Source organism: Mercenaria mercenaria, chromosome 17 (assembly GCF_021730395.1).
Source record: "Mercenaria mercenaria strain notata chromosome 17, MADL_Memer_1, whole genome shotgun sequence".
Lineage (NCBI taxonomy): Eukaryota > Metazoa > Mollusca > Bivalvia > Venerida > Veneridae > Mercenaria > Mercenaria mercenaria.
Window position 1 is genome coordinate 46,591,347 of NC_069377.1, and position 27,881 is coordinate 46,619,227.

At 35.5% G+C, this 27,881-nt stretch overlaps 1 protein-coding gene across 1 annotated transcript in view; it reads right to left on the reverse strand.

Moving 5' to 3' along the window:
- LOC123536068 (inactive phospholipase C-like protein 2) overlaps positions 1-27,881 on the reverse strand; it is a 217,652-nt gene that overhangs the window by 105,460 nt on the left and 84,311 nt on the right. Inside the window, exons 5-7 of the mRNA XM_045318863.2 lie at positions 27,644-27,773; positions 1,709-1,824; positions 465-531 (exon numbers count right to left, since the gene is read on the reverse strand). Of these exons, the coding sequence (XP_045174798.2) occupies positions 465-531; positions 1,709-1,824; positions 27,644-27,773 (313 nt within the window). The remainder of the gene's footprint in view (positions 1-464; positions 532-1,708; positions 1,825-27,643; positions 27,774-27,881) is intronic.

Consider the following 27,881-nt stretch of genomic DNA (forward strand, 5'->3'; position numbering starts at 1 on the left):
CCTCTAGAGAGGTCACAAGGTTTTTCTATTTTTAGACCTACTGACCTAGTTTTTGACGGCACGTGACCCAGTTTCGAACTTGACCTAGATATCATCAAGATGAACATTCTGACCAACTTTCATAAAGATCCCATGAAACATGTGACCTCTAGAGTGGTCACAAGCAAAAGTTTACGGACGCACGGACACATGGACGCACGACGGACGACAGACACCGCGCGATCACAAAAGCTCACCTTGTCACTTTGTGACAGGTGAGCTAAAAAAAATAGAGTTTCAGGACCAGACACTGACTGTTACACTGTCATTGGTCAATTCCAGTAGTGTTATAATGAAGCATCCTAGAGAGAGTCTTAAACAGAGTCAGAAGAATACCGAAAACTGCTGTCAGTTGATTTCATAGGATCTAAAATCTGCAAATGTAAAATGCAACAAGTCTTTTTATGAAAGGGTTACTGTCTTACCCCTTGTTCTGCCTCTAAAAACAGTAACAAATCATCTGTTGACAAGTAATCAGCATTGCTTGCATATCTGAAATAGCAGAAAAAATCTTTATACATCTCATGATAATTCTTTAATGATTTTTCAGATTTATAGGAGTCTTAAAGGCTCATAATGCCTTAATTTGAATGTGGCTGCCATATTCTCCACCATGAATACAAAATCTATTAATATGTTGTTAAATCCTATTTTTGATAACTTTTTATGCCCCCCTACGAAGAAGGAGGGGTATATTGTTTTGCAGATGTCAGTATTTCGTGTTCTACGAGCTCTCATTTCTATTAAATTTGTCAAAGGTTTGCTTTTTTGGGTTACCTCCCTTTATGGCTCTAACTGCAAACATTCATGTACAGTATTAAAAATAGCCTTTTCTGACCATGTTACTGCACATATCATCCATTTAGACAGCTGTTCATTTGTTTTTTTAACATAAAATTGAAAGCCTTATGGAACAAAAAAATACTGATGGGTCTAAATCAAGAGTGGTAAACTGTAACAATTATAATTACCCATCACAGCAAATTACATTTGACTAATAAAATACTCTACTTATTCAACAGGAAAGTTGTCAATTTTCTCTAATTTGACTAATTCAAGGACCATAACTCAAAAAACTGTCTGGTTGGATAAATCTAATTCAAGGGCAGTAACTCAAGAAAATGACTGGTTCTGACCTTGTCCTAGATAATATGACCATGACTAATCTGACCAAGTTTGGTGAACAATTAGTAAGAACTACTCAATTTTACGTTTTGGAGTGGACAGTCAATTTTCACACGTTTAGTAATTAAATGGCCCTATCTCCAATCAAATGGTTACTGAAGTTGACCAACATATAATGCCCATAAATACTGTGACCCAAATGGGAAAGAGAAAATACTGTCATTTGTAAACAGCTTTGAGTAACTCAAGAGTTTTACTCCAGAAACTTTGAGAAACCAGCTGGTTATGAAACTTGACATTATGCCAAAGTTTAGTGAACACTAGATAAAACTGCTCAAGACAGAGAGCCAGAAACTTCTGTGGATGCTCGACCTAACACCCTACTGCTGCAGGTGCAGAGCAAACTAGCAGCCATGCAGGCCAAGTGGAATAAAGGAAACAACCTTGACATCTTTGCCACAATAGTTTTTGAAATAGTTTTCGAGCTTATCTCTGTAATATACCAAGGCGAAAAATATTGATATTACACAAGTTTTCCACCAACCTGACTAATAAAAAGTAAATCTCTGGTCTGGTTGACATTTCTTTGAACAGTGATATAAACTCACTACTGTTGAGACGACCTCTTTTATTACTATCCTCCCTATGGAGTGCAATCTCCTGAAAAATAAAATGTAAAACATGTGACATCAACTCAATGCAACTGACACAACCCCTTTAGTGACATTCTTCTCTACTGAGCTCAATTTCCTGAAAAATATAAGGTTAATTTCATGTGATATTCACTCACTAAACTTGATATTACTCCTTTTACACTCTTCTCTCCTGAAAAATGTATACTAAATTTCAAGTGACATACACTATAAATGTTCATATGCACCCTTTTACTATCTTCTCTATGGAGCCATCAGGCATTTCTAAAAAAAGGTATTAAAACGTTTTTGTCTAATTTAATCCTTAAAATGGTCCAAGCAGAATCACCTAAACAAATGTAATAGAGATCTATAAAAGGATGCTACAGACCAAGTTTAGTGAAGATCCATCAAGTGGTTCATGAGAAGAAGTGGTTAGGTTTTTCTATTTAAATTTCTGGCAGCCTTTAAAAGAGGACAAGTGGTGTATCATTTGCATAAATCTGAGAAATGCTACCAACCAAGTTTGGTAAAGATCCATCAAGTAGTCTGTGAAAATTTGTTTAAAACTTTTTCTTATTTTAGCTATGGCGGCCCCTTAAAGAGGCCAAGCATAACTATTTGAACAACTCTGAAATAGGACCTTGACAATATTGAACGCTTCCTTAGAAGGCATAATTACATACTGACATGGCTTAAACATTATTCACATAAGAGAATCCGACATAGACAGGATGAAAAAAACAACAATGCTCATACAGCAGAATTCAAACATCAGACAACTTTTTTGTGCACAGCACAAGTCAACAGTAGACATGGCTCTAAAGTGTTATAACATTAAAGTGAGAGCTGATAATGAAATGTTGTTCACAGCAAGCCCATTGCTTTTTTAATAATTATATAAGCACGAAGCTGGTTTTTCTTTCTGATTTTCCGAGAACACTCTTTCAAGCAGAAGAAATTCAAGTATACAAGCTTTCAGAGAAATGAGGAAACAGGCTAATCGCATTGAAACTGAAATCATGCATGAAATTTCCTAGGTTCTTCAAAACAGCAATACTTTGGAGACTATAATTTGATATATTTCAATACCACCGAGTCTCAACGTAAGCGTTGACCGGTGGTATAATTACGTGCGAGCAGGGCGCTTTTTGCGGTAGTTTTCACCAGTCAAGGTAATGTTTTCCTTCGCAGTTTTTTCATTATTAAAGCTTTGTTATTGGAAATTGCCGAGGATGACCTACAATGAACACGCTTTCATGGGAATGTTCCAAAATTTTTTTTCATTTGTAGTTTTTTCTAAAAATTCAGGAATATTCACTAAAAAACATGTATTTGCCTACCGCCCCTTAATTTTCTCGTTGTAAATGGTTAATTAGTGTTAAAATGTCTCATATTTTCGTCATACAGGTAGGATTTTACTCACTTTAACAGATCGGTCACCGTTGTATGCAGTTTCAAAAAATACCCTTTGCCCGGAAAAACCCGGCCGTCGGCGAAGGTTTTGTCTACGTCCGAGTCGGTGGTTCACAAAAATAAAAATGCGTAAAATATGAGCAGGTGGAATTTATAAAAAACGGGGATTTTCACGACTTTTAATGATCCGACAGTGGACTAAAGTCATTTTTATCAATATGTAGACCAAACTTTCATGTATCTTCACTGTGCACAGTCATTTTAAAATATTTAAGTTTTATAATTGAAGCCTATTCTATGAATTACAATAGGGCGCAGTAGCTGTACTATGAATTAATTTTATGCTTTATGTTTACATTATGGCATTAATACATTGACACACTATGATACGTCATTTTGAATAATGACGCCCAAAATTTAAAACAAGATTTTTGAGAGATATCTGAATTAAATTATCTATGTTTTAATTCTAGTCATTTGCCATGATCTAAGTAAAACCCTCAAACTGAAAGTGGCTGTGTCGTCCGTACTGGTCGACATGGAAGGCGTTTTTCGGCACAAGAGTAAAACATGAACATTTGATTGCAAATTTTAAACACCCAAGAGTGGGGGGTGGCATGGGTCCAATCTACTAGGATGTCCAAAATTACAGAATTAAAGTTTTTTTAGTGTTTCATAAAAAGTGAACATTCTTACAAGCATGCACACCGCCCACTGGAATCTGACAGACCAGGGTCCCTCTAGATAATTGTTCTGTGTATTCAGAGTAGGCCCTAGATGTTCATACATTAGTAACTGTTTGATTCTAAAGACCGTTTTGATGTAAAACAGAATCTTAGTCTTAGGTGTTTTTAAGCATAGGCATTTATCAGTGTTCAAAGTGTCTTTTTCGTTTCTTAATTGATACAAAATATTCGAAAGATCAATGACTAAGCCATATACAGTTTGTTGAATAATACTTTAAAAGAAAAAAGAAACAGTCATGCCCGCAGAGAGCGTACTCGACTAGTGTCAGTGCTTGATATAAATTATCTTGATTGAAAAGTTTAAATCGAAGCAAAGTCATTTTGATTACTCATTAAGTGGTTTCTCTAAGTCCAAGAAAGACCATAATTCTAACAAGAGCTCTCCGTAAGACAGCCAAGCTCGACTATTCGAAATATTGTCCCAGAAGCAGGAAAATATTACCCAAAAAGGTTAAATATCAAAAGAGTTTTAAGTTCAAAAGGGGGAATAATTTGACCAAAATGCATATCAGTTATGGGACTTGCTGCTATCAACTAGTTTTATAACCCCGAAGACACATGTGAAGTTTCAATTCAATATCTGCATTAGTTTTGGAGATAGAAACTTGCATGTAAAACTTTAACCAGAATTTTCAAAGACCAAAAGGGGGCATAATTTGCCCAAAATACATGCAAGAGTTATGAGACTTGACCCAGTGAGGTTGGTAATTGATTTAGAAAAAGAAAAATAAATTTCAAATCTATATGCTTTTGTAATAGCTGTATGTACTTGCACCCTAAAACTTTAACCAGAATTTCTAAGTCCAAAAGGGGGCATAATCTGGCCAAAAAAGAAGAGCATAGTTATGGGACTTGCTGGTCAACTAGTTTTATAACCCGAAGACACCATGTGAAGTTTTTTAACCCCAAAATCTGCATTAGTTTTGGAGATAATAACTTGCATGTAAAACTTTAACCAAAATTTTCTAAGTCTAAAAGGGGGCATAATTTGCTCAAAAAACATGTCAGAGTTATGGGACTTGACCCAGTGAGGTTGGTAATTGACCTAGATAAATAAAAAATAAGTTTCAAAGCTATATGCCTTTAATTGATGGCTGTATGTACTTGCATGTAAAAACTTAACCAAGGTGTGACGCCGACACCGACACCGACACCGACGCCAACGCCAGGGTGAGTAGAATAGCTAGACTATTCTTCGAATAGTCGAGCTAAAAACAAGAGTACTGCATGCTGGTGCTGGACACTCCAACTTTTTTGTATACTTGATAAATGGACCTTTGTATACGGTATTTATTGTAATAGCATTCTTAGCCAAAAAGTGTGACGTTATCATCTTAGTGGCGTTCTTTCTAATGAAATAACATTTCATACGTGTATGTAAATCAAAATTTGATAATATTATAAACATTTAAAACAGAGCCCTTTTTTTCGGACACCTTAAAATATAGTTGAAATCATTTACAACAGTTAATGAAAATTAAATTGCACACGGAAGTATAAGTCAGGATGTTTCACAAAGTCTGTAAATAGTCTGCTAAATTATGTATATACTTAAAACTGCCACAATTTTCAGATGAAAGGGCTTCAGGATATTTAATTTTTTGGTCGTATTATAGTACTTCTTTTACTTTTCCCCAAACGTTGTATTTTTTTCAATCCGAGACTTGGGCGTCATATTATTTTAGACATCAGAGATCAGATATCACATTCAATAAAACTGAGACTTCGAACAAGCGGTTGGTGAAACGTTACTTGATTCTCTGGGAAATTCTCGATTGAAAATTAGTTATTGTCACTTATTTCAAAATATCTACATTACACTTCTTAAAACACAAACAATTTGTATAATTCTGTCTAAAGGAAATAATTAGCGAGTCTTATAAAAGTTTTGAATAGTTTCAGGCTTCAAATATGTAACCTAAATATTTTAAAATGACTGTGCACAATGAAGAAACATGAAATGTTAGTCTATAATTAATAAAAATGACTTTGTCCACTGTCGGATCATTAAAAGTCGTGAAAATACCGTTTTTCATAAATTCCACCTGCTCGTACTTACACATTTTTATTTTTGTGAACCACCGACTCGGACGTAAGACAAAACCTTCCCCGACGGCCGGGTTTTGCCGGGCTAAGTATTTTTTATTCTGCATATAACGGTGACCGATCTGTTAAAATGAGTTTTATCCTACCTGTATGACGAAAATACGAGACATTTTAAAAAACTAATTTATCCATTACAACAGAGAAAATTAAAAGGGGGGGTAGGCAAATACATGTTTTTTAGTGAATATTTCCCGAATGTAGAAAAAACTACAAATGATAAGAAAATTCCGAAACATCCCCATGAAAGCGTGTTCATTGTAGGTCATCCTCGGCCAATTTCCAATAACAAAGCTTTAATAATGAAAAAAACTGCGAAGGAAAACATTACCTTGACTGGTGAAAACTACCGCAAAAAGCGCCCTGCTCGCACGTAATTATACCACCGGTCAACGCTTACGTTGAGACTCGGTGAATACATTATGAAATCAATTTCAAGTTTATTCCACAATCACTAAATGCACTAAAAAGTGTAAGATTTTTAGAGACTTATTAATGTTTATGAGTTTTATTTTACTCCCATTTTTTCAACAGGGTTTTAAATTCTAGTAGCCTTGGATTCTATCATCAGCAAGCTTTATAATAATGCAAATAAACAGGTAATTATAATTACATAAATATACCATAGTGAAGTATTTTGTAGCTGATGCATTTAAATTTTAGAACTTTACATAATCTTTTCAATATCTTATTTCCTGCATTTGTGGTTGTGTAATAACTTCAAACTGCAAATGACAATGTAAATTGAATTGCTTCATATACAATTTGTTAGCTCATAATGAATTGTTATTGTTCATCGTTATTTACTGTTATGTTGTTGAGATACCATTTGAACATTTATAAGAGATTTTCTTTGGTCCATTTGTCAATTTTCCTAATTATTTATCTCAACATTCTAAGGAAAAGGGAAGGAAATAGTAGTCAGTGCTGAAACTGAGTACATGGTTACCCAGTATCTGACTGGTTGATATTGACCTCAATCTTGAAACCAACCAATGAAAATGCTGCATTCTGAGATTCTTGAAACTGACCAATTGCTAGGCTGCTTTCTCTGATACTCTTAAAACTGACCAATAACAATTTAAGGCTGCTTTCTGAGATTCTTGAAACTTAGAATCAATAACAAAGCTGCTTTCTGAGATTCTTGAAACTAACCAATGGCAATGCTGCTTTCTGAGACTCTTGAAACTGACCAATGGCAAAGCTGCTTTTTGAGATTCTTGAAACTAACCAATGGCAAGGCCGCTTTCTGAGATTCTTGAAACTAACCAATGGCAAGGCTGCTTTCTGAGATTCTTGAAATAACTAATGGCAAGGCTGCTTTCTGAGATTCTTGAAACTAAACAATGGCAAGGTTGCTTTCTGAGATTCTTGAAACTAATCAATGGCAAGGCTGCTTTTTGAGATTCTTGAAACTAATCAATGGCAAGGCTGCTTTCTGAGATTCTTGAACTAACTAATGGCAAGACTGCTTTCTGAGATTCTTGAAACTAACCAATGGCAAGGTTGCTTTCTGAAACTGACCAATGGCAAGGCTGCTTTCTCAGACTCATTAAACTGACAAATGGCAAGGCTGCTTTCTCAGACTAGTCTATACAGATTGGGAACCAGGAGGATGAAGTTCAATCTTTTGTGCATTAACACAGACAGAATAAGGAAGCATTACTAAATGCTGTTATGTTTGTAACATGATTATTAATTATACAATATTCCTAAGTATCTAATATGTTAGGAAGCAATGGTTCCAAGATTATAAACAGTTTTTCATTTTCACAAACACACTGAGATGTATGTTTGGGTGAGTAGAAGGATGGCTCGAAACCACGGATAACTTGAGCACTGCTCATCTCCCTCCTACCTTAAGCCATTGTTGTTTTACAGAAGATAATACAGTTACAGCTGTAAAGACAATGCATATAGTTCAAGTGGTGTTGTCAAGTACTGTTTTCTGCCACAAAATGTAAATAAAATTAAATGAAAGACCAAGTTTTATGCTTTATCAAGCTCTTGAAAAATATTTCCCTTATTCTAATTGACTAATAAGTTAAATCTGAGACTTAACTCAATAGATCTTACAGAATGTGTGCCTGCAGAGGAAGTGTATGTCTGAGACAAAATATAATGACACCACTGGGGAAAAAACCTCGAGTATATTTCTGCAGTACATGTACTGGAAGTCATTTATTTTGTGGCTGGTTAACAGTGCTTTTGAAAACATTTAGCTTATTTAATAGAATATTATATCTACCAGTGTTACCTCGTATCTTACCAACACTAAAACTAGAACTGTCACAGGAGTGACTCATACCCCCACCATACAGTCTTGTCACAGAAAAATGGCAACCATAAGAAATCTTAAAAAATACTTTGGAGTACTTCATCCTGGGCTTCCACTAAAGTAATACTAGTATAATACTAGTATAGTAATACTAGTAAATATATTAAATCTCTAATATTAGAGATACACTAAAAGTGAATACAAAAAGGTGTCTTACCGACCCATGTTACCACAGAAAAATGTTTTTACTTTTTACATAGGACTTACAATAAAAAAGTTAGAAAAATACCTAAAATATTGAAAATCTAAAAATAGGATTTCTTAAAATAGACTAATTCCTGGAATTTAAGGGGAAGAAACTCAGAACAAAAGTTAAAAAAAGGTTACTTCCCTTTGGCTCTAAGCCAATCAGAATGAGATATAGTGAAAATACATCAAAATTAACCTTAAGTTCTAGGTAAAAGGGGACACAATTCAAGAAAAATTAGTGTCAGAGTTATGCATCTTGTGTCACATGATGTGGGTGATGAGGTGGAACATCTATTTTAAGTCTGAATCAAATCCATTCAGTAGTAACTGAGATATAGTGAAAATACATCAAAATTAACCTTAAATTCTAAGTAAAAAGGGGCATAATTCATGAAAAATTGGTGTCAGAGTTATGCACCTTGTGTCACATGATGTGGGTGATGAGGTGGAACATCTATTTTAAGTTTGAATCAAATCCATTTTGTAATAATTGAGATATAGTGAAAATACATCAAAATCAACCTTAAATTTAAAGTAAAAGGGGACATAATTCATAAAAAATTTATGTCAGAGTTTAGCACCTTATGTCACATCATCTGGGTGATGAGGTGGAACAACTATTTTAAGTTTGAATCAAATCCATTTAGTAATAACTGAGATATAGTGAAAATACAACAAAATTAACCTAAAATTCTAAGTAAAAGGGGACATAATTCATGAAAACTTGGTGTCAGAGTTATGCACCTTGTGTCACATGATGTGGGCACATGATGTGGGTGATGAGGTGGAACATCTATTTTAAGTTTGAATCAAATCCATTCAGTAGTAACTGAGATATAGTGAAAATACATCAAAATCAACCTTAAATTTTAAGTAAAAAGGGGCATAATTCATAAAAAAATGGTGTCAGAGTTATGCACCTTGTGTCATATGATGTGGGTGATGAGGTGGAACATCTATTTTAAGTTTGAATCAAATCCATTTAGTAATAACTGAGATATAGTGAAAATACAACAAAATTAACCTTAAATTCTAATGAAAAGGGGACATAACTTGGTGTCAAGAGTTATGCACCTTGTGTCACATGATGTGGGTGATAAGGTGGAACATGTATTTTAAGTTTGAATCAAATCCATTTGGTAATAACTGAGATAATATATTTCTGGACGCGACAGGACGCGACAAAACTGACTCCTATATACCCCCCTCAAACATGTTTGGTGGGGGTATAACTAGAACTGTCATAGGAGTGTTGAATAATACCCCCACATTAAGGTATGGCAGAAAGTTGATAACACTGGTGAGATTTCATCAAAATCTGGCAATTACTTTAAAAGAAAGCGCCTGGACAAGCGTAAAAAATTAGTCATGGCCATGGAGAGATTTCATCAAAATCTGGCTTTTATTTTAAAAGAAAGTGCCTGGACAAGCGTAAAAAATTAGTCATAGCTATGGTTGATAACTAGGCGAAAAATTTGTGGTTAATGTAGCCAATGTCAAAGTCGAACTTGTCCTATATTTAATGCTGTTACACCTACCATATTTTCCCGTATTAAGGCCCCCCCTCTAATTAACGCCCCCCCACCCGTTTTGGAGGGGAAAAAAAGTCAACAAGAACGAAAAAAAATTCACCTACCTCATTTTTATAAGTCAACATAATAAGTAATTTACAGTATGTATCCAATGTATTAAGAATTAAACACACTTTTAAACAGTCCATGTACCGTAAATCCAAAACGTTTATACTAAGTACGGTACGTATCCAATCATCAAATAGAAAACTAAATGGTAAATCCATTTTTGATTTGTTTTTGCACCACCCGCGCACAAGCTTCCTGTCGACTTTAAACAAATTTGCTGTAAAGTGTTAACCCTTTCTTCGGCAGTTTTAATAACTTTTAATTTAAAAGCTGGCACATAAGCAGCATGTCAAACCACTGTTATTGTGTATTGCCACCCGCATGTACTAAGGAAAATGTTATTGGAGTACACAGCTGTTTGGGTATGATGACGTAATGTGTTACTGTAAAAGTCGCGAGCGTGTCACGGAATACATGAGGTACTGTATTTAAATGCATAATTTTAAGACACACTGCATTAAATTGGATGCCAAATAATTATGTTTTGGGGGAATTAAACAACACAGAAACACTTTACAGTTAGTTTGAACGATGTTTTTAAGTTTTGTAAAAATTTTCATTTTTTATTTTTTTACCTCAAATGAACGCCCCCTCTTTGGAAAATGTAACGCCCCCGGGGGCGTTTATTCGGAAAAATACGGTATGTATCAAAAATTATTTAAAGCTGTCAACCCTTTCATGAGTCGGGAAACCATGAGTTTGGCAAATTTTAAGTTAGAAAGGGGCCATAACTACATCAAACAAGAGCTGTCACAGGAGACAGCACGCTCGACTATTTTGATGCTGGATAGTGAAACTGGGCACATCTGAGGAAACTGGAGTGTTTAATGACTCCAATGGTAGATGTAGATATTGCACAATAGCTTGAGTGTGTGTCAAAAATATTAAGTAATAAGGGAGGTAAAGATAAAGTGTATCAAAATACCATGTAAGTATAATTCTTAGCAAAAAGGGGGCATAATTCATATAATATTTGTGCAAGAGTTATGCACCTTGGGTCATGTGATGGAGGTGATGATGTGGAACAACTACATCAAGTTTGAATTAAATCCATTTCCAAATAACTGAGATATAGTGAAAATGCATCAAAATTAACATAAGATTCTAAGTAAAAAGGGGGCATAATTCATGAAAAATTGGTCCAGTTATGCACCTTGTGTCATATGATGTGGGTGGTAAGATGGAACAACTGTTTTAAGTTTGAATCAAATTCATTTAGTAATAAGTCGGATAAAGTGAAAGTGCACCAAATTAACCTGAAATTCTAAGTAAAAAGGGGGGATAATTCATAAAATATTGATGCAAGAGTTATGACCCTTGTGCCATATGATGTGGGTGATGATAAGGAACAACTATTTTAAGTTTGAAGCAAATCCATCAAGTAATAACAAAGATAATGAGAAAGTGCATCAAAACTTTAACCAAAGTGCGGACGCGGAATGACGCCGACGCCAGGTCGAGTAGGATACCTCTCCATACTTCGTTTAGTCGAGCTATAAATGGTTATTTGTAGGCAAAGTCGAACTTGACCTATTTTATAATGTTACACCTGTGTGAAGCCTTTCATGAATTATTGTCTGGAAACCATTAAACCAACGGACCGACAAACAAGCTCATTCCTATATACACCACCACCCCCCACAACAAACTTCCCCCCCACAAACAAAGTTTGTGGGGATATGATAATGTTTCAAAACTCTTCCATATAAAGCAGAGGTGGAGACTTATACATAAAATTTGCCTCACCTTGGGACTTACTTAGCCACCTCTCACATGCCCTTTGTATCATGCTAGCAGAGCAGACTGATAACCAAGGGCAAAAATATAAGAAATGTTTAAAACAACTGAAAACAACAAAACATATGGGAAGATTATCCACAGTGAAAGTACTTCTGTATTGTTCGTAAGTATTGACCTGGCACTCATTAATCTTCGCCAACATTTTCGGGCGTTTTCATTATTTCACGTGATATTCGTGTCCTGAAAATATCTAGATTTATCAAAATAACCAATTTAGAGAATCAACGGCACAGTGGTGTAGTGGTAAGCTCTCCGACTTGAAAACATGTTACCATGGGTTTTGAATTCTTTTCTAACCACATTTTTTAAGATATAATTCCTTGTGTTTGTATTTGTATCTATGATTATATATTTTTTATGAAACATTGCATTTTGTATCGCTAACAACAGTTCTTTGAATTGTCCGTTGAATGAGTGAATGCTTGTCCGGTCCTGAAGATTTGAAACGACATTTTGTAGAACGGTTTTATGTACGTAGAAGAATCATTATGGTAATCGATAGTAGAGTATTTCGTTGATAAATCATGATAAGTGTGACAAATTTCCGTCTTTTACAGATAGAATCATAAAAAAAACAAGAGCTGTCTCCATAGGATGACACATGCCCCCGATGGCACTTTAAATGAATAGTTATGGCCGATGTTCGAGTTTAGGACCTTTGACCTACGGAGCTGGGTCTTGCGCGCGACACGTCGTCTTACTGTGTCACACATTTATGCGTAGTTATTTTAAAATCCATGCATGAATGACAAAGATATGGACCGGACACGCCCATCAATGCACTATCATGAAAAAAGACCTTTAACATCTAAGTGTGACCTTGACCTTTGAGCTACGGACCTGGGTCTTGCGCATGACACGTCGTCTTACTGTGGTACACATTCATGCCAAGTTATTTGAAAATCCATCCATCGATGACAAAGATATGGACCGGACACACCCATCAATGCACTATCCCTTAATGTCTAAGTGTGACCTTGACCTTTGAGATACGGATCTGGGTCTTGCACACGTCGTCTTACTGTGGTACACATTCATGCCAAGTTATTTGAAAATCCATCCATCGATGACAAAGATATGGACCGGACACGCCCATCAATGCACTATCCCTTAATGTCTAAGTGTGACCTTGACCTTTGAGGTACGGACCTGGGTCTTGCGCGCGACAAGTCGTCTTACTGTGGTACACATTCATGCCAAGTTATTTGAAAATCCATCCATCGATGACAAAGATATGGACCGGACACGCCCATCAATGCAATAACCTTTAATGTCTAAGTGTGACCTTGACCTCTGAGCTACGGACCTGGGTCTTGCGCGCGACACGTCGTCTTACTGTGGTACACATTCATGCCAAGTTATATGAAAATCCATCCATCGATGACAAAGATATGGACCGGACACGAAAAATGCGGACACCGACAGACCGACAGACAGATGGTTCAAAAACTATATGCCTCCCTTCGGGGGCATAAAAACAATTTAGTCAGACAGAGGACTCGAACACTCAACCCTGAGATTAGTGGCAAAACGCTTTGTCCGCACAGCTATATCTGCACATGATACGTGTTGGTATATAATTGGCTTTTCAATAGCTATATCATTGTTTGGGTTCGTACACCGAAAATTAATTTACGGAAACATACGGAATATTCATGAGTGCCAGGTCAATACTTACGGACAATAAATTATAACATATGCATTTCTCAGTAACAAAACCTTAAAATCAATAGAAACAAGAGCAGTTTTTAAAAACACACATGCACATACCTATATTGACCTGTCAGAGGCAAGTAGGTATGTAATTTTGTATGGAGACCTTGACCTCTAACCAAATTACCTGAAAAACAGCAGGGGCCATCTACTGACTACCAGCAACCATCCTATTAAGACTGATAGCAAAAGCATTATTTGACTGTTGAGCAAAAACCATATCTAGTGTTGAGGTCACTGTGACCTTGAAATTTGACCAACTGATCCTAAAATCAGGGGTCATTTACTGTTTATAAGCAATTATCCTATGAAGCTGGGCAACTGTGAGGCTAAAGTGTTCATTACTTATTGAGGAAAAACCCTTTTCAGTCTCAAAGTCATTGTGACCTTTGACCTACAGACCCCCAAAAACAACAGGGATCATCTGCTGGCTATAAACAATCACTGTATGTAGTTTGATGACAGTAGGCTGAAGTGTTCTGTAGCTTTTGAGCTGAAACCATTTTCAGTCTACAGGCAATCCTATGAAGTTTGACCACTGTGAGACCAAGCATTCTACAGTAATCGATTTGAAACAAACTGGTTTACACATACTGACTTAGGCCAACTCCCTCGGCATGGAACAGAACAATTTGAAGGAGCCATAAAATATCAGCTCAGCTGTACTATAAGAAAAAAGTTTTCAGGCAAATAAATCAGAGTACATGGAGACCAAGCATTCTACAGTAATCGATTTGAAACAAACTGGTTTACACATACTGACTTAGGCCGACTCCCTCGGCATGGAACAGAACAATTTGAAGGAGCCATAAAATATCAGCTCAGCTGTACTATAAGAAAAAAGTTTTCAGGCAAATAAATCAGAGTACATGGAGACCAAGCATTCTACAGTAATCGATTTGAAACAAATTGGTTTACACATACTGACTTAGGCCTACTCCCTTGGCATGGAACAGAACAATTTGAAGGAGCCATAAAATATCAGCTCAGCTGTACTATAAGAAAAAAGTTTTCAGGCAAATAAATCAGAGTACATGGAGACCAAGCATTCTACAGTAATCAACTTGAAACAAATTGGTTTACACATACTGACTTAGGCCGACTCCCTTGGCATGGAACAGAACAATTTGAAGGAGGCCATAAAATATCAGCTGTACTATAAGAAAAAAGTTTTCAGGCAAATAACTCGGAGTATATGGAACAAAAATAGTTCACTAATTAACAGACAGTCTTCACTTGTATCAAGGAAATAATGAGCAGTTAACAGGCTGTTATAATAGAGAAGATAATAAGTCAATTACTATATAACATAGCTGGCTTTACATAATTTAGACTTCACCTTTCTGTTCTCTCTCACATGCTGATGATACAGAGATTTAGGATATTCTCCAAACAAAGTCCTAAAGAAACAGAAAATGGTCTAATCTTTGTAAAAAAACAAAAAAAAAAAAAAACAAAAAAAAAGACATAATTTCTGTTACTATTTTTTATCTGTAATTTCTACCTTACACCTCAAAGAAAATCTGTCTTTAATTTGTGTAGATAACCTGTCTTTAACTTGTAGAGGTGCAGTTAACGGCCAAAACACAACCTGTCATTTAAGTTTGTGGATAAATAGACTAAGCATTTGGTGTGCAGCTAACGATCCATTCTTTTATGGGTGAATAGCATTTTAGTGTGCAATTTAAACTGCCAAAACACACCATGTCATTAATTTGGGGACGAACAGCGTATGGTGTGCAGTTAAATACCACATTTACACACCCTTCCATTTATTTTATGGGTGAATAGCATTTTGGTGTGCAGTTAAAGGCCAAAGCACACCCTTCCATTTATCTTATGGGCAAATAGCATTTTTACACGCAAGCAACAATCAATACATCCTGTCACAGTTTCTGGTAGAACAGAATTTTGTGTTGTCATTAATATTTCGAAGAACAGCATCTGGTGAACAATTTATGAATGACTTAAACAGATCTTGTTATTAACTAGAAGATGCTTTTGTAGAAAAGCGCATATCTCCCCCAATGCATAGTTGTATAAGCAAGAAGTCAACAGGGGATAGGAGCGGAAGTCAAAGAGACACTGATAGTTGGCTACAATAGGGACCTTCTACTTGGCATGTCCAATCATCCCACTAAGTTTCAACATTCTGGGTCTAATGGTTCTCAAGTTATGAATTGGAAACCATTTTCTATGTTCAGCCCCTGTGACCTTGACCTCTGATTGAGTGACCCCTAAATCAGAAGGGGTCATCTACTCTGCATGTCCAATCATCCTATTAAGTTTCAACATTCTGGGTCACATGGTTCTCAAGTTATTGATTGGAAAGCATTTTCGATGTTCAGCCCCCTGTGACCTTGACCTTTCATGGAGTGAAAATAATAAGGGTCATCTACTCTGTAAGTCCTATCACCCTATGAAGTTTGAAGGTTCTAGGTCAAATGGTTCTCAAGTTATTGACTGGAAATGGATTTCCATGTTCTGTCCACTGCAACCTTGACCTTCAATAGTGATCCCAAAAATAATAGGGTCATCTAATCCGCATGTCCAATCATCCTATGAAGTTTCAACATCCTGGGTCAGGTGGTTCTCAAGTTACTGACGGGAAGTGGTTTTCCATGTTCGTGCCCCTGTGACCTAGACCTTTAATAGAGTGACCCCAAAATCAATAGGGGTCATCTGCTCTGCATGTCCAATCAAACTATGAAGTTTCAACATTCTGGGTCAAGCGGTTCTCAAGTTATTTATCAGAAATAATTTTCCATATTCAAGCCCCTGTGACCTTGATCTTTAACAGAGCGACCCTAAAATCAATACAGGTCCTTTACTCTGCATGACCAATCATCCTATGAAGTTTCAACATTCTGGGTCAGGTGGTTCTCAAGTTACTAACCGGAAACGGTTTTCCATGTTCGTGCCCCTGTGGCCTTGATCTTTAATAGAGTGACCCCAAAATCAATAGGGGTCATCTGCTCTGCATGTCCAATCAAACTATGAAGTTTCAACATTCTGGGTCAAGCAGTTATCAAGTTATTGATCAGAAATCGTTTTCCATATTCTAGCCCCTGTGACCTTGACCTTTAACAGAGCGACCCTAAAATCAATAGGGGTCATTTATTCTGCATGACCAATCATTCTATGAATTTCAACATTCTGGGTCAGGTGGTTCTCAAGTTACTAACTGGAAATGGTTTTCCCTGTTCAGGCCCCTGTGACTTTGACCTTTGATGGAGTGACCCTAAAATCAATAGGGGTCATCTACTCTGCATGACCAATCATCCTATGAAGTTTCAACATCTTGGTCAAGTGGTTCTTAAGTTACTGATTGGAAATGGTTTTCCATGTTCGTGCCCCTGTGACCTTGACCTTTGACGGAGTGGCCCCAGTCAACATATACAATTTTATTTAACAAACAGTTCAGTCACTAGATTTAACAGTACAAATACTAGCTATACAAACATCAGTTATATAAGTACTATCACCAGCTTTAACAGAACAAACAACAACAATACAAACAGCAGTTATAACAAAGTGAACAATTATAACATTATAAACAACAGCTACAGCGGTACAAATAACAGCTTTACAAACACCAGCTATAACAGTATGTAAACACTAGCTATTACAGTACAAGCAAGAGCTATACAAACACCAGCTATAACAATACTAACACCAGCTATAACAGTTCAAACAAGAGCTATAACAGTATGTAATGCTAGCTTTTACAGTACAAACAACAGCTACACAAACACCAGCTATAACAATACAAACACCAGCTATTACAGTTCAAACAAAAGCTGTAACAGTTCAAACAAGAGCTATACAAATGCCAGCTATAACATTACTAACACCAGCTGTAACTGTACAAACACCAGCTATAACAGTACAAATACTAACCATAACAGCACAAACAAGAGCTTTAACAGTAAAAGCAAGAGCTATACATACACCAATTATAACAGTACAAACACTAGCTATAACAGTTCAAACACTAGCTATATCAGTACAAATACCAGCTATAACAGAACAAACATCAGCTGTAACAGAACAAGTACTAGCCATAACAGTACAAACAACTGCTATAATAGTACAAATAACAGCTATACAAACACTAGCTATAACGGTACAGCGCTAGCTATAACAGTACAAATAACAGCTATACAAACCACAAACACTAGCTATAACAGAAATTCCACTGCATCATGATATCTGTGTTTGATTTCTCTTTATAATTTTCGTAAAAAAGATTAAATGAGATGATGTGAAGTTATCTTCCACACCAAGTTCTCTTATTTGACATCAAAAATGATTAGTTTCAAGAAATATAAAGCTTGGCGGAAAACTATCCTAACTAATGTGTAAGCCTAAGTGAGTTGAGACAGATTTCTTCTTTGTCCTAGATAAAGTTGAGCACTGGTGTTGTACATGCAAAAGAAATTTTAACTACATGCACACGCTTAAATGACTAATGGACCTACATCACGATTTACTTTCATTAAATCATTGCAATGTCTCAGAATATCTAAATGCCTTCCCATTTTAACTCTCAGAATGTTGTAACTTGTAAAAAATAGCAGATGGTTGCAGAGATACTAAGCTAGCATACAAAGCCTTAGCTTAGAAGTTCTAAATACAAACAGGGATATTTCTTGTGAAGTTATTAGTGAGCTTATTCAATGTCTGAAAAGCATTAACTTCACTAATTGTAGAAATACTTGCTCTCCAGAAAAAGGGGGATAATTTTGCAAAGTCGAAAGTTCTGGAACTTAATCTGTGAGTTTGACTGATAATATTTAAGGTGTGTGTAAAGTCTAAAAGCTGTATATAATTATATTACCTGAAAAATACTGGCTACTTAACAAAAAATATTTACTTGGAGGAAACTGATTTCAAAGTTATCAAACTAATTAAAGACCTAATTCAAAACTTCAGTATTTCACTGGTTTATTCTGAGCAACATACTGAAAACAGCTAAAAAAAACAAAGTGGGAATCAATTTTATAGTAGATAAAATATGATTAATAGTTCTTAAAAGCTCAACTGTCAGGTCTGTAACATAAACATGCTGGTTGTTATACTGAGAAACATTTTGATTAACTTTCCTCATAAACTATGTTGAGCTTTCAATGACTGCACTAAAGCCTTTGATTCAATATTTTGCTTGTAACCCTGGCAGACAAATTCTAATCAATTTGTGAAAATTACTTAAACCTGTAGATAACCTTAGACATTGACAGCCTACTATATGGAGATTGATATCTTGGCTTTCACTCTCTCAGATAAGATTTATTTCCTCACAATGTTTCAACACTCTTTAAGATTTTACTTACAGAAAATCCAGACAACTTTATATGCAAATAGAAGTGCTTTGACTTGCAGAAACACTTCTAATTAGTGCACTAACACACAAATTGTGTGTCTAACAACATTCACTACCAAGTTGTAATATTGTCTGGATTGGATGCAGAAATTATGTTATGTATTCTGACAATATCTGATAAAACAGTTTTTGTTTGGTGCAGGTTTTTGCAAGTTGTATTACAATTTGAAGTGAAAAGTTCACTTTCTCTCTCATTATAGGTGATTAATCAGACTCTGAACCTTGAACATCCAGTCATTTATACTTATCATTTATACTTATTTCTGTTCATTAAATACTTCACACCTACAAGTTATATTTTTACTGGTGTTATCTTTAAAATTTGATTTTTCTATCCTGTCTACCAAACAAAGAGTTATTTAAGCATCAGCATGAATTTGGTAACATTGGACACTTTCAGTACAGTTAGGTTATAATTTAGTTTCACATTTCATTTACGTTGAAATAAACATATGTGGTATGGAACCAAAACATTTCTACTTGTTGGAATCACAGAGATACACCAAAACCAAGTGTTCATATCCTCTCTTCTGCTAAATTTCTATAATCAACTTGTCCATCTTTCAATTTGGACAGTACCATTAACTGTTAAAAGGGGTGCATACCAAAATGATACTGACTGAATGGCAAACAGTGCAGATCACAATCAGACCGCACGGATGTGCAGGCTGATCATGATCTACACTGGTCGCAAAGCCAGAATCAATTGTGTCTTAAAGGTCCAATACTAAGGAAAGTGAACATTTTGATTTCTTTTAAAAAGCACAGAAACTATTTCATTTTATTGGAAAATGAAAGTTGGTATGTAGAAATTCGAAATAAATTGCAGTTTATGTACAATTATTTTTCTACGAAGTATGAAGAAAGTTAAAAAGACCTGGGGGGTCATTCTGTCGATTCATTGAAATTTCAACATAATACACATACATTTCTTTGAGTTCCAAAGACCTTCTGTAAATTTTGACCTGCCAATCTTCATTATTTAGTGTCTTGCAGAAGTCTATGCACGGGCTATGAAAAAAATTGCCAACTCACTTTCCCTTAGTAATGGACCTTTAAGGGTTAATGATTATGCAAGGGTAAGACAATGGCTCCAATCCATTTCATAAAAATCAATAAAACATCACTTATTATATCTGCATTACAAATCTAACATTTTGTGATGTGTCTTTTTGCTCCTTAAATAAATCTCAAAGAGAATACACAAAAAGTGAAGAATGTCACAAAATGTTGCATAAATGTGACAGAACAATTTTAAAGGCTCAAAATGCCGTGATGTTTAAAATGTGGTGATTATAGTAGAAAGTTTTATATAATCCATAGTTTTTGATATCCTTCCTTTATAGCACTAACTGTAAAAGTTCATGTTCTCTAGCTAGCTGTCTCATTTTTAAATTTTAACATAAAACTAAGTCAGCATTAAGGCAACTAATATGCCATATCCTAGTTTGTACCATTACTTTTTTGAGTTCTTTGAATTTGCTGTCAAATACTTGCAACTTACCTTAATTATTATTAGTCACAAGTATCAAGCAGTCACTTGGCATAAGCAGCCTGTTAGCTGTAACTTCCTCAATTTACATTTTGTTCTAATTTCAACCTGACTAATAAGCAACCACATGGTGACAATTCCTTGACTTGCTGCTTAACCCTTAACATGCTGGACACGATTGATTCTGCCTTTGCGAACATTGCAAATCATGATCAGCCAACACATCCATGCAGTCTGATCATAATCTGCACTTTTTGCCATTGAGTCAGTATCTTTTTGGTATGCACCCCTTTTAATATTTCGGATGTCCGACAAGTTCATTACAGAAATTTAGCAGGGTAAGGGTTAATCAGGTTTGACTGGAATGATCATCTTCTTCAAGTAGAGAAAAAGTTACAATAATGTCATGCTTACTGTAGAGAGAGCTTTCATTTTTTAAGAGACTTAAAGAACCCAAACAAATACACGGTAAGTAATGTAACATTTAACAATGAAAGAATGAAAAATGATACAGTGTTTAATGTAATGGTTGAAATTGGAGTAGATTAAGAGGTTTTCTCAAGATGAAATAAAATCATCAGTCAATATTTCTTTCAGAGTCTTAGAGACGAAATCCCTCAAACCATCAGTAAATGTGTCAATCTTCTCCAGTATCTATTGAACAAATGGTTCTTTCCATTTCTTATCCATTTCTGAATTATGAAAAAAGATTATGTGATAAGAACGTGGGTGAAGTAATCATGAAATAGCGTCTAGCGTCTGATATATCGGAAAACCTGTATCAAGTGAGTACTAAAATATTTAAATTCTCTATTTGATTTGCTGTAGATATTTAGAGTCAATGGAATGGAGAGATTTCAGAATATATAACTGAAATAAACAACAAACTGTAACAGAACTACTGACATCCCCCACTTTGAGCCTAAGGAGTCTGGGTCTTGTACATAACACTTGTCTTGAAATCGTGAATAACTGAACCAGGTTATCTGAACATCAATCCATGCATAAAAATTAAAGACCACTCCAAAAACTTCACCAAAAATCTTTTATCTCTTAAGTATGACCCTGACCTTTGAACTTGAGGTCTTGGTGCTGCATATGACACATTTTTTTTTGCTAAAGTGACTGTCTTCGTTAAAGTGACTGTCTATGCAAAGTTACTTAAATACTGACCCATACACAGCAGTTATTGACTGCACAAGAAAACTGACCTAAGATCTTTGACCTCCAAGTGTAACCTTGACCTTGGAGATAAGGGTCTTTGTCTTGCCTGTGACACATAGCCTCATTATAGGGAACACTTGAGCAAAGTAATTTTAAAACAACAGTTTCTTGAACTGCTGATAAATGGCAGAGTTGAATGTGGGGTGTGTGGGGGGGGGGGAAGGTTAATGGACAATAATTTTATATAACAACCTTTTCTGCTAAAAACTGTGTATTAATATATACTTTAAAAGACTTAAAAGTGCAATATTGTAAATTATGGCATCACTGGTGCTTAGCAAAACAAACACAAACAAGAGCACCGCCTTGCGGGTGCTGACGCTCATCTGATTTTTTTTGTATAATAGAAATATTGTCCTACCCATGATTTTCTAAGTCTAAAAAGGGCCATCATTCTTGCAAAAAGCAGGATAGAGTTATGTTTCTTGATGTACAGTGTCCACTTATGATTGTGAAAAACTGTTGCAAGTTTTAAAGCAATAGCTTTGATAGTTTATGAGAAAAGTTGCCTTAAACATAATACTCAACCAAGAAAATGATTTTCTAAGTCCAAAAGGGGCAATAATTATTGCAAAAAGCAGGATGGAGTTATGTTGCTTGCTGTACAGGGTCAGCTTATGATGGTGAACAAGTGTTGCAAGTTTCAAAGCAATAGCTTTGATAGTTTAAGAGAAAAAGTTGACCTAAACATAAAACTTAACCAAGAAATCTGATATTTTCTAAGTCCAAAAGGGGCCATAAATCTTGCAAAAAGCAGGATGGAGTTATGTTTCTTGCTGTACAGGGTCAGCTTATGATGGTGAACAAGTGTTGCAAGTTTTAAAGCAATAGCTTTGATAGTTTAGGATAAAAGCTGACCTAAACATAAAACTTAACCAAGAAAACTGATTTTCTAAGTCCAAAAGGGGCAATAATTCTTGCAAAAAGCAAGATGGAGTTATGTTTCTTGCTGTACAGGGTCAGCTTATGATGGTGAACAAGTATTCCAAGTTTCAAAGCAATAGCTTTGACAGTTTGGGAGAAAAGTTGACCTAAACATAAAACTTAACCAAGAAATCTGATATTTTCTAAGTACAAAAGGGGCCATAAATCTTGCAAAAAGCAAGATGGAGTTATGTTTCTTGCTATACAGGGTCAGCTTATGATGGTGAACAAGTATTCCAAGATTCAAAGCAATAGCTTTGATAGTTTAGGAGAAAAGCTGACCTAAACATAAAACTTAACCAGGCAACGCCGACGCAGACGCCGACGCCGACGCCGACACCGACAACCGCTCAAGTGATGACAATAACTCATCATTTTTTTTTCAAAAAATCAGATGAGCTAAAAATCAAACACAACATATACCCCCTATGGAGTCTCAACATACACGACTTTTCTCAATAAATCTTGTGAGCAGAAGTACTCAGTCATTTCTGTTTTCCTATTAAATCTTTTTCTGATTATCAACAAATCCTATTTTCTGTTCTATAAAAAGTTTTGTCTGATTATCAAGGCCTCATAGATAAGAAGGATTCCCCTTTCTGCACTTAGTATAGATACACCTCAGATTTTTATTTCCCCATCAGATATTAAAAGAACATCATTTCTCTCTATCCTAAAATACCTCTAAATCACAAAGGTAAATAAAATCATTAGTTAGCACATTTACATTACACTTAAAAGAATATGAAACACCATTTGAGACTTACAGAATGATACAATATCTGTGAGTGTGCTATTATTGTTATTTTATCTTTACACTTTGGAGAATTAAATTGGAGATAACAAATCAGACAATTCCAATGTATCATCAATATTTAGAGAACAATTCTTGAGGCTAAAACTCCAAACAAATAGATTAAGACTGCCAAACAGGATGATCAATGTGCTATTTCTAACCCCAAGTAATCCTGCTAAATTTCTATAATGAACTTGTCCATCATTCAATTCGGACAGTACCATTAACTGTTAAAAGGGGTGCTTGACTGTATGGCAGTGCAGATCTTCATCAAACGCAGCCGGATGTGCAGGCTGATCATGATCTACACTGTTCGCAAAGGCAGAATCAGTTGTGTCCAGCATGATAAAGGCTAAACAACTTCAAAACAACACTACTGGTAAGTAAATGCCAAATACTGACCAGTGACTAATAAGGGTACATTTTCCATAGGGTCACAACTGTTGTCTTGCAATTCCAACAGTAAAGTCTGCTGAAATTCCAGTTGGTTTATTAAGAATTAGGCATCTCTGATGACAATCCTTTCCTGGTAAGGACACATTGAAACCCATACTTCAGCATAAATCACACACTGCTTCTAGGCAAAAGTTAGGATAATCTTAAAATTTTAGGCTGAAAAGTTATAAACTTTGAATCACTTGCCCACCACCAACTGCCCTTAAGCATGTGGAAAAGCAATGCATCGATCTGCATGCAGAAAGTTGGCTGCAATCTACTAAGGTGCCTGCTCCTCCCTACAAAACAAATCTGTAGAAGCACAAAGGACCGTCCTCCACCATTCATGCTGAAAAGTCCCCTTATGAAATAAATTGTGTCAAAACTAGAGCTATCACTAAAGGTGATGAATGTAACCCCCGCATGCACTGACACAGTACATTGCAATCTGACGCACACAAGATTGCATAATTATGTGGACTGTATGTATACAGACTGTATGTATACAGTATAGTAACAAAAAACATAGTCCCATAACTATGCAGAATATTTATCTAAAAGAATGTAACATGCACCATGCACAACTAGGGTTGGTACTGATCACTTGTGTGAAGTTTCATTAAATTGTGTGCAAGGGTTTGGTAGATTAGGCACGCACAAGATTGCATATGCAGACTGTATGTACATAGTATGTTAACAAGAAACAAAGTCCCATAACTCTGCAATTTTTGTCGCTGAAAGAACCTAACATGCCCATGCACAACTACTGTTGTTACTGATCACTTGTGTGAAGTTTCATTAAATTGTGTCAAGGGGATGAGGAGAGATGGTGCGCACAAGATTGTGTCTATGTATATAGTATAGTAACAAAAAAACAAAGTCCCATAACTCTGCAAAATTTTTTTCTGAAAGAACCTAACATGCCCCATGCACAACTACTGTTGTTACTGATCACTTGTGTGAAGTTTCATTAAATTGTGTCAAGGGGATGAGGAGAGATGGTGCGCACAAGATTGTGTCTATGTATATAGTATAGTAACAAAAAAACAAAGTCCTATAACTCTGCAAACAATTTTTCTGAAAGAACCTAACATGCCCCATGCACAACTACTGTTGTTACTGATCACTTGTGTGAAGTTTCATTAAATTGTGTCAAGGGGATGAGGAGAGATGGTGCGCACAAGATTGTGTCTATGTATATAGTATAGTAACAAAAAAACAAAGTCCCATAACTCAGCAAATTTTTTTTTCTAAAAGAACCTAACATGCCCCATGCATAACTACTGTTGTTACTGATCACTTGTGTGAAGTTTCATTAAATTCTGTCAAGGGGATAAGGAGAGATGGTGCGCACAAGATTGCGTCTACGGACAGACGGACAGACAGACAGACAACCTGAAATCAGTATAACCCCCCCCCCCTTACAACTATGTTGTCAGGGGGTACAATAAATTGAAAACTAACAGAAACATTGTAACAATTTACAACATAATACTGAAGGAATAAACTACAAATCATAACTGAGCCGCACCATGAGAAAACCAACATAGTGCAGTCTGGTCAGAATCCATGCTGTTCGCTAACAGTTTCTCTAACTCCAATAGGCTTTGAAAGTGAACAGCATTGATCCTGACCAGACTGTGTGGTTGCACAGGCTGATCTGGATCCATGGTGGTCCCAAATGCACTATGTTGGTTTTCTCATGGTGCGGCTCGTATGATTGATGGCTGATTTCCAACAACATGCATGCAGCTGTAAAATAATCATCAATAATAAAACACAACATAAAATGACAAATTTATTGTTGTTTTACACTGTACAGAAGCTGATGCTGCAGTATTATTTATGAGAAATGCCACTTCTACTTTATCAAACGTATTTTTCTACTATGCAGAATTGAAATAAATTCCAAGTTCTGTTATGCAATAAAAATGTTACACTAAAAAAGACAAATTAGCATTAATTTCCATGTCAGTTTTGACAGACAACAGCCAGTCCTTACAAAGTACAGGTGTGTTTCAATAGGCTTTGAACTAATACAGTTAATGTAAGGCTTTGCCATCATTCCTATAGTTTTGCATTGACCTTGACTTATGAAACTGTAATGCCTCCAGTAGTTTTTGTACAGGTAACAATCTGTTCTGGGTTCAGATGTATTATAGGATTCAAATCACAAGGGATTTAGCCTGAGTGGTTAGACATCCACACATTCTGATCAATGAGCCATGGTAAATCCGACTGTAAACCATGAGATGGTCTTTTGTGTTTCCATTCTTAAATGCTCGTGGAAATATAATGCTAAAAATAATGCTGAACTTTAAGTTAAGTAATGAACTGAGATATCAATGTCATAACTGAGGTTATATTGCTCAGGTATCACTGATCCGCTTGTAAACCATTGTTTACTGCTGAATATACAACTCCTTTACAACATATCAAGCCACATTAGAATAGACAGAATCAATGAAAAGTTTAAGATAAATGTTGCAGCATGTATTGAAAAACAATTTTATAATCAATGTCAGTTCTAATCAACGGGAAACTGAGATGATATCAGTCATATTGCACTGCATGTCCAAAGTTTACTGGTACTGCATGGTTACTAAATATCGATGCTGAGCCATAAATATGACTTTTAAAGTGCATGGGGACTGTCCATGACAATGTGTATGCATGTAATGATAATAAGATTTACTGAATACTGTTTGACTGACTTTCTTCCAGATTTCTCTTTTAATGTGGGATTAAACAAAATTGGAATGAACTGTATGTTAATATGAACTTTTTAAACTTTTGAAATATCCTGTTTAGTTTTGAATGTATCAACAAGAAACAATTCCGATGGGGGTAATTACAGATCTGAGTTTATTTGTAAATGGACTGTCATAAATCTGAGTATTAGTTAGCATAACTGCAATATTTCAAGGCAGAACATTTGTAAAATTTCTAAGAAAAAACAAATCTTTCCTTACTGGAAAAGAATACATTTTTGGCCTCAAAACTGACATTAAAGATATTTTAAATCAAGAAAGTCCTACTACCACTCTCGAAAGCCACTGGATGATGTATAGTTTATATCTGAACCTTGCAAAATAAAGCAACAATTTACAAAAAAAAAACCAAAAAAAAAAACCCTTGTTACTTTGTTACTAACATATCGGAAGGATTGCAAACAGTAATTATCTAGTAAACTGTTTGAGGGCTTGAATGAAAAGCAATATAAACTTGAAGAAAACAAATGATAAGACATCTACAAAGTAAGAAATTGGTATTCAATCAGACTACTTTTTGCAAGTTGATTGTTTCTCTCAATGTTTTGTCTTAACTCTAATTGTATTAAGGTAGATCAATTAATGAACAGTAAATGCGAAAAAGAACTTGTTAAATTGGCTATATTCTGTAAGACTCTTTTATCTAATGTCAAAAATTCTTAACCCATGATCTAAATAAAATCTTGAAATCTTGTATATAAGCTATTTTTCAGCTTAAACGGACAGTTTTCTGATTAGAATATTTTCAAAGTAAAAAAACACTGTAAGTGGCAATGACATTTTGTTCGGCCGGTACAGTGGTTGCCCATATTGGGGACTTCTGAAGGATACAAGACAAATATCACTTTAAATCAGGAAACAGATAGAATATACCTACTTTTAATTTGGTTCGTATTCTAGAGGTTGCAATGTTGTTATTAAGGTTCTGTAGAAGTCGAACAACTTCCTGTTCGGCGAGTGTCTGTGATTCATCACGTACTGCTGCTGAAAATGCATCAGCTAACCAACTGATTATCTGTCAAGGATTAGTACAATACCATGTAGAGCACATAAGGTGTAATTATATCTTCTCAGCAGAGTCAAAAATAGATTTAATAGGCAAAAAACCACTCAGA